Source organism: Excalfactoria chinensis, chromosome 4 (assembly GCF_039878825.1).
Source record: "Excalfactoria chinensis isolate bCotChi1 chromosome 4, bCotChi1.hap2, whole genome shotgun sequence".
Taxonomy (NCBI): Eukaryota; Metazoa; Chordata; class Aves; order Galliformes; family Phasianidae; genus Excalfactoria; species Excalfactoria chinensis.
Window position 1 is genome coordinate 42,657,664 of NC_092828.1, and position 9,497 is coordinate 42,667,160.

At 58.3% G+C, this 9,497-nt stretch overlaps 1 protein-coding gene across 1 annotated transcript; it reads left to right on the forward strand.

The window, feature by feature from the left end:
• Positions 1-7,390: 7,390 nt before the first annotated feature.
• Positions 7,391-9,199, forward strand: NKX6-1 (NK6 homeobox 1). Its single transcript, XM_072335570.1, has 3 exons — positions 7,391-7,946; positions 8,032-8,204; positions 8,279-9,199. Exons 1-3 carry the CDS (start codon positions 7,415-7,417, stop codon positions 8,528-8,530), a joined length of 957 nt encoding a protein of 318 aa, XP_072191671.1. The 5' UTR covers positions 7,391-7,414; the 3' UTR covers positions 8,531-9,199.
• The last annotated feature ends 298 nt before the right edge of the window (positions 9,200-9,497 follow it).

Here is a 9,497-nt window from a genome sequence, read left to right on the forward strand (position 1 = left end):
CGAGCACAGGGCAGGCAGCGCGCTGAGGTGTGGCCCCCGCCCTCGGACAAAGGTTGCCTGGTTGCCGGCGCCTCATAAACACGGCTGTAAAAGTGTTTCTCCATCAGTGCTCCTGTCTCCAGCGTGTGGACCCCGCCGTGGTGCGACTCGCTGTCTCGAGGAGCACACGGAAGCACGGAGCAGCCTGCCCGCTGCCCTGCCGGCACAGCCCTGCTGCACACCGCATCGGCAAAGCTGGCCTAGCAGTAAGGCCACAAAAAAGGATCTTCCCACGTTAGGCAGACACGAGTGATGCTTTGCTGCCTGCACAAGATCACAGAATCACAGGGGCTGGAAGGGAACTCAGGAGATCCCCCAGCCCAGCCCCCTGCCAGAGCAGCTCCCTGCAGCAGGTCACACGGGAAAGTGTCCGGGTGGGTCCTGAGTACCTCCAGAAGAGACTCCATGACCACACTGGGCAGCTGTTCTGTGCCTTGTCACCCTCATAGGAAAGTTCTTCCTCATGCTTGTATGGAATTCCTGTGTTGCAGTCTGTGCCCGCTGCCCCCATCGCTGCACACCACAGAAAAGAGCCTGGCCCCACATGCTAGATTCTCACCCTTTAGATAGTGATAAGAACTGATCAGATCCGCTCTCAGCCTTTCCCCATGCAGGTGCTCCAGGCCCCCATCATGCTTGTCACCCTCCGCCGGACACTAGAAGTTCCCCGTCCTTCTTGAGCTGGGGAGCCCAGAGCTGGGCACGGTGCTCCAGATATGGCCTCACCAGGGCAGAGTAGAGGCAAAGGATCACCTCCCTCACCCTGCTGGCTGCGCTCTCTACAACGCACCCCAGGATCCCTCTGCCTGTCTTGGCCTCAAGGGCACAGTGCTGTCCCCCAGAACACTCAGGTCCTTCTCCACACAGCTCCTCTCCAGCAGCTCAGCCCCCAGCCTGTACTGATGTGTGCAGTTACTGCTCCCCGGGTGCAGTTACTGCTCCCCGGGTGCAGGACATGCCTCTGTTGAACCTCATCAGGTTCCTCTCTGCCCAACTCTCAGCCTGTCCAGGTCTCTGAATGGCAACACATCCTTCTGGCGTTTCAGCCACTCCTTCCAGCTTTGCATCATTAGCAAACTTGCTGAGGGTGCACTCTATCCCTCCATCCAGGTCATTGATGAAGATGTTGAACAAGACCAGACCCATAAAGCAAATGCTTACATCCCATCCAGGGATGAACAGACACCTCCTAAACTGTGAAAGGGAAAAGATTCACCTAGAAAAACTCAGAGAAGAAAATATTTCTTTAGCAAATGGACTAATGTAATGATAACAGCAAAGGCTAACCAGCAGAGACCGAAAGGCAAAGTTATTAATGAATGGAGAGCAGATGTGCAAGAGCATGAGTCACTGCATTTGGGGATAAGGAAGAGTGGGAGCACCTGAGCAACTGGTGACAGTGGGGTGACAGCGTGAACAATCCTATGGGCAGGGCCACGAGGAGAGAGAATTAAAAACAAGAACCAGGTGCCAAAGGGACAGGCTGGGCACACGAGCCTGGTCTCCCTTTTTCCTTGTCTCTGAGCTGTGACAGCAAGGCACAGAGATGACACAAGATGAGCAAGGGCCAGGGCTGCAGACAGAGCAGTGGGCTGGCAGTAGAATGGTCGGGACTGGCAGCAGAACAGTCTGGCTGCTCCTGGAAGCCCCGTATGCACCCACAGCTTGCAGTGCCCTGAGTCACAGCTGGTTGAACTGGTCGGGTAGGAATCCTCCTCCCTGCTGCTCAGGATCTTGTGGGGCAATGAGCTGCTTTGCTTGGAATGTAACATTACTTCTCTGGAGTGTTTTTGTGTTTTCACAGCGTGTGGTAGGAACCTCCACATTCTCCATGCATGGAGACATCGGCATGCCTGCAAACAGCCCTTCTGATGTGCCACTATTATCGTGGATCTCGCGTACAAGTGAAGTATCCTCAACTGAGAGGCCTCAGAGGTTCCTACTGCTGGGCCTCTGCCTCGCACATCCATTCAGTGGCCAAAAGCAGCTGGCGAGCAAACCGAAGCCGGGCGCTCGGGCCCAGTGCTTTCCGCAACAGCGGCACTCTGGCTCGTCCCCACGCTCAGCCTTTGTATCGAGTAAGGTGCAGAGCACACCACGGCCAAGCTGCCTCGAGCAGCAAGCGGCTCCGCTCTGTCACTACGCTGTGCGTACAGAAGGGGGAGCGCTTTGCAGGCAGATGCGCAATGAAGTCCCTACACTGCGAGAGTTACATAATCCCTGTGTGAAAATCCGTGCATGAGCTGCGTGCAGAGCCCTGCTGGGAAGGCAGTCTGTGAGGAGCTGCTGCAGCCTCCGCTATCACCGAGACCCTTCCGCAGACCGCAGTGGAGCAGATCAGCCCCCTTCCCACTTCAGCAGAGCGGCCTGAAGGAACCAGCCTGTGGCAGCTGTAAGGCCAAAGAACGCTGCTTTAATGGCCCAGAACGCTGCTTTAAGATTTACACCTCCTTCACAGAGGGGAGCCCAAATGCCGGCACTCTTGGAACCAGCAATTGTCTGTAGCTTTTGTCTTGTTGAAATTGATTCTTAATTGTGCATAGAACAGTGGAGACGTGGAAAATGTCGATACCCACTGCTCAGCATCAATGGCAATGTCACATGTCAGCAACAGCACGCTGTCCCACAGGTTATAGGAATTATGAACAGCGCTGTAAGATGTCGCATGTAATCAACTTGCAATCTTTTCCTATTCCCGAATCATTATAGAGAGGAAAGCAGAGAACAGCCACACAACAGCCCCAGAGTTTGAGCTGCATAGTGTATGGCGAGCCCTTAGCACAGGTGCTCTCACACCACAGGGACTGCACCACACAGCACAGGGACTGTGTGGGGAAGTGCAGCACTGCACCTGGTGCTGCTTGGGGAGGGCATACAGCTGGATTCCAGGCCAGGAGCTCACTGTTGCACAACCTGAGTGCTCCCAGGTGGGTCCTCCTCTGAAACAACACCAAACAAAACAGAACGGAGTCTCTTTTCTCCTTCTGAATGAATAGAATATGAACTCTGACGCTTGCCTTGTTACTGTTAACATGTGCTGACAGACAATGGTGCTTTGCCAAGGCATCCTGAATGGAATATAAGCATCCATATTTTACTAATTTAAATCCACTGACAGCACTGAATTGTCCTGTGCTGAGCTAACGTGCCAAGTAAGCTGTTTGCATGCGCTAGTCTGGCAGGGAAACGTCACAGGCCAATGGTGTTTGTGCCTGAGAATGATGTGCTTGGAGCTTGCATGCTCAAACTTTATGAAGCAGGGACAGCTGTATGTCAAACCACACAAAAAACAACAATCAGAAACCCGGGGAAGCAAAGTGGTCGTGCCGCCTCCAAACAAGGCACCAAAGAGTGAGGAACATCTCCGGGTGACCACCAGTAAGATGTGGCTGCAGGAAGCTGTGTCCCACCTGCTGCCCCTTGGTCCAGGTGGTGGAACAGCACACACATCTTCCTTCCATGCCATCATTCCCAGGATGCCATTTCTTTTTCCCATAAGGTGCTTCAGACGTGGTGGCTGCTTGGCAAACCACTGCTGTTTGCCTCCAAAATTCATTCTGGAACTTGTTGCAGCTGCCTGAACACGCCACTCATCTGCAACACACCCTTCCTGCATACACTCCCAGGCACGGCAGGCTGTATAACCAAGCAGAGCCAGTGTTTTACTGCAAACGTCTGCATGGAACAGTGGGTGACAGGCTATGCCTTTCCATCCAGGCTATGCGCAGCCTGTTTTTTGGCCGTTTCTGAAATATCACTCAGTTCTGTCATCCCGCAATCATCTCACGGGACAGACAGAACGCTGTAAGCGGCGGGCAGCCGGCAGGAAGTACAGAAAGCAAAAGCTACAGCCGCGCTCCGGAGGGCTGCCCCGTGGGCTCCTGGGACCGGACGGTGTCCCCGGTGCGGGGACGAGGGCCGTGGCTGCCCCCCAGAGCCGCGTGGGGAACGGTACCCGCGGAGCGCTGCGCCCTTCCCGGCGGCACAGCAGCCCCTGGCGGCACCGGGCGCGCTCGGCGTCGGGGACGAGCAGGGAGCGGAAAGCTCCGTGCTGCGTTCCGCGCCGCAGCGACGGGAGCGAGATGTCTTTAAAAAGCGTGGCGTTACGGACTGTGCTGCTCCGAGTGAATTTTCTTTCTGACCTAAATCGCGTGTCCTAATCAATGCAGCCCTGTCAGCCTCGGATCCGATAGAAAATGCTGAAATGTGGTTTTCTAAAAGCCATAAAAACACGCGCATAACGATCTCCGGTTCCCCGACACGGGACCACCGGGTGCCATCGGCTACTAAGCAAAGCTCTGCGGCCCCGTTTTTATGGGACTCGATGCCCCGAGGTGCCCCTACTGCGAGTACGATTTTTCCATCGAACCAAAGGGAGTACAGAAGCGCTCCAGCACTGCCGGTCACATTTCTATACATTTTTGCTGTTCGTGTGGAGCCACGCTGCTTTGTCTGTTTGTTTGTTTGCTTGTTTCCGATGTTATGCTTTTATTGCTGTTGTTGTTGCTGCTGTTAGTCCGTAACAGTTTCTCACAATAAACGTACAAAACCTATAGAAAGTCTTTGCTCCCCCCTCAGCGTGGGGCCGCCCCGCTCTGCTCCGCGGCTCTCCCCCAGTAGGGGTCAGTCCGGACCAACAGAAGGGAAAGGATTTCTTCTGCAGCACCCGAGCGCCGTCCGGGCCGGAGGTGGGGAAGAGAGACTCTAAGGAAGGGGTTCCCCAAAGCCCCGCGTAGGGCACTGTCCCGGCGGAGCCCCCCAGAGCCCGGGGATGGGGACACAGAGCGGGGGGACCGCAGCCGAAGTCCCGGCTCCAGGCATTCGTTGGGGCTTTGCCTCCATTTGAGCCTAGCGAGAGAGGGGACACGTTGGTACTTCGTGTGCGGAATTTTAATGCTAACTTTATTATATTTTAGTGTATTGCTGGCTCTCATTTTTGTAGCCCTAGCAGAGATTTCCGCTTCCACATCTCCATTAAATGTCTGATTCATTCTCTTGGCTCCCTGTAACGCCTCACAGCCACATCACTGAAGCGGCGGCATTCTGCATTAGAGAAATATAAGACCGCGTACGATTAACCTATTAACTATTTTTAATGAGCTCGCTCTGCTCCTCGGCCGCTCCGCGTTTCGGAGGAAGCAGAAGGAGAGGGAGAGGGCCGCAGTGCCACGCACGATCCCTCAGCGTTGGCCCCGCTGCGAGCAGCCCTGCGGGATCATCACCATTTAGTCATAAAGGGCACATTTGCAACGTGAATTATGGGCGAGAGTGAAAAAGAAATTAAAATGTTGACGGCATTTGTATGCTCTGTGTTCCTTTTCGGTAATCAGACCTTGAAGACGAGTTGGAATTAGCACACAACAGAGCGCCGGCAGTTCCCGGCTCGCTCCTTTTCCCAGCACAGGGAAGACCACGAACCATTCGGTGCCCGCACGGTGCCCGAACGCCGCCCGGCACCCTCAGGGGGAGGCTGGCGAAGAGCACAAGGTGACGGCGGAGCGCTGTATGCGCCGAACAAAGCGGCCACGCCGCTGAGGTCCCCTCGGGCCCCGCGCTCTCCGCTCCCGGCTGTCGCGGCGGTTCCCGAAGAGCTGCGCTCGGTGTGCGCTCATAAGCCAACCACAAAACGAACCGAACCGCGGGCGGCACCCGGGGGCCCCGTTCCAACGGCCCGTGACACGGGGGTGCCGCTCTGTTCCTTTTCTTCCCACGTCCCCGCGTTGAGTGCCAAACGCAGCAGAAAAGCGGGTCGCTCCCAGCCGCGCCGCTCTCGCACGCCTTTCCCTTCGCCTCCCGGCCCCGCGGCCCCGCAGACCCGAACGGGTCGGGCCGGGCCGAGGCTTTTCCCTTCGAGCCGGGGCTGACCGGGGACGGCGGCAGCGGGAAGGGCCGGGCCCGGGGCAGCGCAGCGGCTCCGCTCTGAAGGTCGGAGTGGGGTCGGAGAAACGAGAGCGGGGATGGACGGGGAACGTAATAGGGAGAAAGGAAAGAGAGAAAAAAAGGAAACAAATAAAAAAGAAAAAGAAAAATCGGAAAAAGCAAAATGGGAAAATGAAAAACAAAAACAGAAATTGAAAGAAAAAAGAAGAGGGGGAAATAAAGAAAAAAAATAAATGAAAATAGGAAAAACGGGGGGAAAGAGAAAGCGGGAAAGAGAAATAGTGAAAAAAAAGAATGAAAAAAAGAAGGAGGAAAAGGGGAAAGGGAAGAAAAAGAGGAAAAGAAAAAGAACGTAAAGAACAAAGAAAGGGAAAGGGGTGAGAAGGAAAAGGGGGGGGGAAGAGAGAAAGAGAAAAAAAAAAAAACAAAAACAGAAGAAGCCTGAGAGAAAGGGAGAGAACAGAGCCAAAAAAGGGAGAGGAAAAAAGAGAGGAAAGGAGAGGGGGAGAGAGAAGTAAAAGAATAGAAACAAAAGGAAAAGAAGAGAAAGAGAAAAGAAAAAAGAGAAGAGAAGAGAAGAGAAGAGAAGAGAAGAGAAGAGAAGAGAAGAGAAGAGAAGAGAAGAGAAGAGAAGAGAAGAGAAGAGAAGAGAAGAGAAGAGAAGAGAAAAAGAAAGGAAAGAAAGGAAAGAAAGAAAAAGAAAGGAAAAGAAAAGGAAAGGAAAGGAAAGAAAAGAAAAGAAAAGAAAAGAAAAGAAAAGAAAAGAAAAGAAAAGAAAAGAAAAGAAAAGAAAAGAAAAGAAAAGAAAAGAAAAGAAAAGAAAAGAAAAGAAAAGAAAAGAAAAGAAAAGAAAAGAAAAGAAAAGAAAGGGCCAGCGGCGGCGGGCCGAAGACAGAAGTTGGCTGCCGGGGCGGAGCGCGGCCCCCCCGACCCATCTCATCTCATCTCATCTCATCTCGGCCCGGCCCGGCCCGGCCCGTGCGCTCAGCCCCGCCCGCCGCCCCGCCCCCGCCCGCCGCCGCCGCCGCCGCGCCCGCTGCCGGCCGAGCCCCGCTAAAGGAGGCAGGAGCGGGGCGGCGCGGCAGTGCGCCCGGAGCTGCGCCCCGAGCTGAGCCCCGAGCCCGCAGCCGGCGGCGGGAGGCGGAGCGGGAGGCGGAGGCGGCGGGCCGCGGCCGGGATGCGGAGCCCCGAGGAGGACGAAGGGGCGGCTCGCGGGGCCCCCGCGCCGCTGTGATCCCGGAACCGGCCCGAGCGTTCCCTCCCGCGGGGCCGTCCGCGCGTCGCAGCCCTCCCCTTCGGCCGCGCACAGCGCTCGCGGGGCGGCCGCCGCGGCGCAGCCCCGATGCCCGGCGGGGCGGCGGGGCCGCCGCTCGGGCGCGCAGCTCCCCGCTGAGAGCCGCGCTGGATGCGGGGGACGGGCGGCGGGGCCCCGCGGCGCTAGGGCCCGCCCGGGGCGGCTCGGCGGCGGCGGCGTCGGCCGGCGGGCGGCGGGGCGATGCTGGCGCTGGGGCAGACGGACGGCGCGCCCCGGCAGGGCGCCTTCCTGCTGGGCAGCCCGCCGCTGGCCGCCCTGCACAGCATGGCCGAGATGAAGGCGCCGCCGTACCCCGCGTACCCCGCCGGGCCCTCCTCCGCCTCCTCTTCGCCCGCCTCCGCCTCGCCCTCGCCGCCGCTCGGCTCCCCCGGCCCCAAGGCCGCCTCCGGGCTCTCGGCGCCGCTCTCGGCAGCCACCCCGCACGGCATCAACGACATCCTGGGGCGGCCCTCCGCTCCGCCGCCCGCCGCCGCTCCGCCGCCGCCCGCCGGCCCGGCCGCGCTGCTGGCCGCGCTGCCGCGCTTCGGCAGTCTCAGCCCCCCGCCGCCGCCGCCGCCGCCGCCCGCGCTCTACTTCGGCGCCGCCGCCGCCGTGGCCGCCGCCGGGCGCTACGCGAAGCCGCTGGCCGAGCTGCCGGGACGGGCGCCCATCTTCTGGCCCGGCGTGGTGCAGGGTCCGCCCTGGAGGGACGCCCGCATCGGCTGCGCGCCGCGTGAGTACCGCGGGGCCTCCCCGGGGCCGCGCGTCCCGAGCGGAGCGGAGCGTAACGCGCGCGTGTGTTTCCCCCCCTCCGGCAGATCAAGGCTCGATCCTGCTGGACAAGGACGGCAAGAGGAAGCACACGCGGCCCACCTTCTCCGGGCAGCAGATTTTCGCTCTGGAGAAGACTTTCGAGCAGACCAAGTACCTGGCGGGCCCAGAGCGGGCGCGGCTCGCCTACTCGCTGGGCATGACCGAGAGCCAGGTCAAGGTGAGCGGGGCGGCCCGGGGGGGGCGGCCCGGGGGCGGCGGCGGGGCCGCGCGGTGACGGCGCGGGGCCGGCAGGTGTGGTTCCAGAACCGGCGGACCAAGTGGCGGAAGAAACACGCGGCCGAGATGGCGACGGCCAAGAAGAAGCAGGACTCGGAGACGGAGCGGCTGAAGGGCGCCTCGGACAACGAGGACGACGACGACGACTACAACAAACCCCTCGACCCCAACTCGGACGACGAGAAGATCGCGCAGCTGCTCAAGAAACACAAACCGGGCGCAGGGGGGCTGCTGCCGCACCCCGCCGAGGGCGAGGCCTCCGCGTAGCCCCGCGCACATGTACAGATCTATTTTTCTACGCTCCGAGCGGCCGGAGCCGGACTGCGGGCTCGCGTTCTCGTAAGGTCGCCGGATGCGGCCGAGCCGGGCCGGACCGCGGCGTCGTTACGGTAGGGCCGCCGGCCGCGGGGCCACCTGTTGAAGGCTCTTTGTAAATACCCCGCGGGTCCCCGGCTGTGAATAGCGCCCGTGTACGATACCTTCGTTGTTTTTTTGTACGGCCGCCGGGCCCCGCGGACTGGGGGGGGAGACCGCCCGCATGGCGTTGGGGCGGAGGTGCCCGAGGCCGTGCCGATAAAGAGAGGAGACGGAAAGGAAGGTCAACGGAGCGGAACTCACGCTGGTGGGAATTGGCGCAGCCACTTTCGGGCGGAATATAAAAATCCATTTAGTTGCTGTCATTGAATTTAAGGTGTGTTTTCCTTTTGTATCATACAGAATACTAGAGAATGTAAATTGTTTTCTTCTTCTTTCTTTTCTTTTTTTTTTTTAAGCTAATAACGATGATCTATCGTGACATAGCGTCTTAACCTTTATTAATTTATATTAAAACCAATTCGGTTTGTAAAGAGAAGGAAAAGCCCTTTGCAAGCCCCGTTCGATGTAATGCACTTTCTGTTCGCAAACAAAACAACGATAAAACCAATTAAACCCTTCTCCCGCCGTCTGCTGCCTTCATCGGGGGTACGGAGCACATAGGAACAGTGCGGGGAGGGGGGGAGGGCGAAGGGGAGCACAAAAGCACAAATGCGGGGCCGAGCGCGGAGAGCTGCGGGGGAGGAAAAGCCGCCCAGCCGGCGCTGTGTTCGCGGCCCCGGGAGTGAAACGGGATGGAGAGCGGCCACGGCCCCGGGGCAACGTCCCGGCGGCCCATCGCGTCGGGCTGTAATCCATCCTATTTGGATATCGCTCGGGGATTCGTTTATTTATTTCTTTAAATCATGGTGAAAGTGCA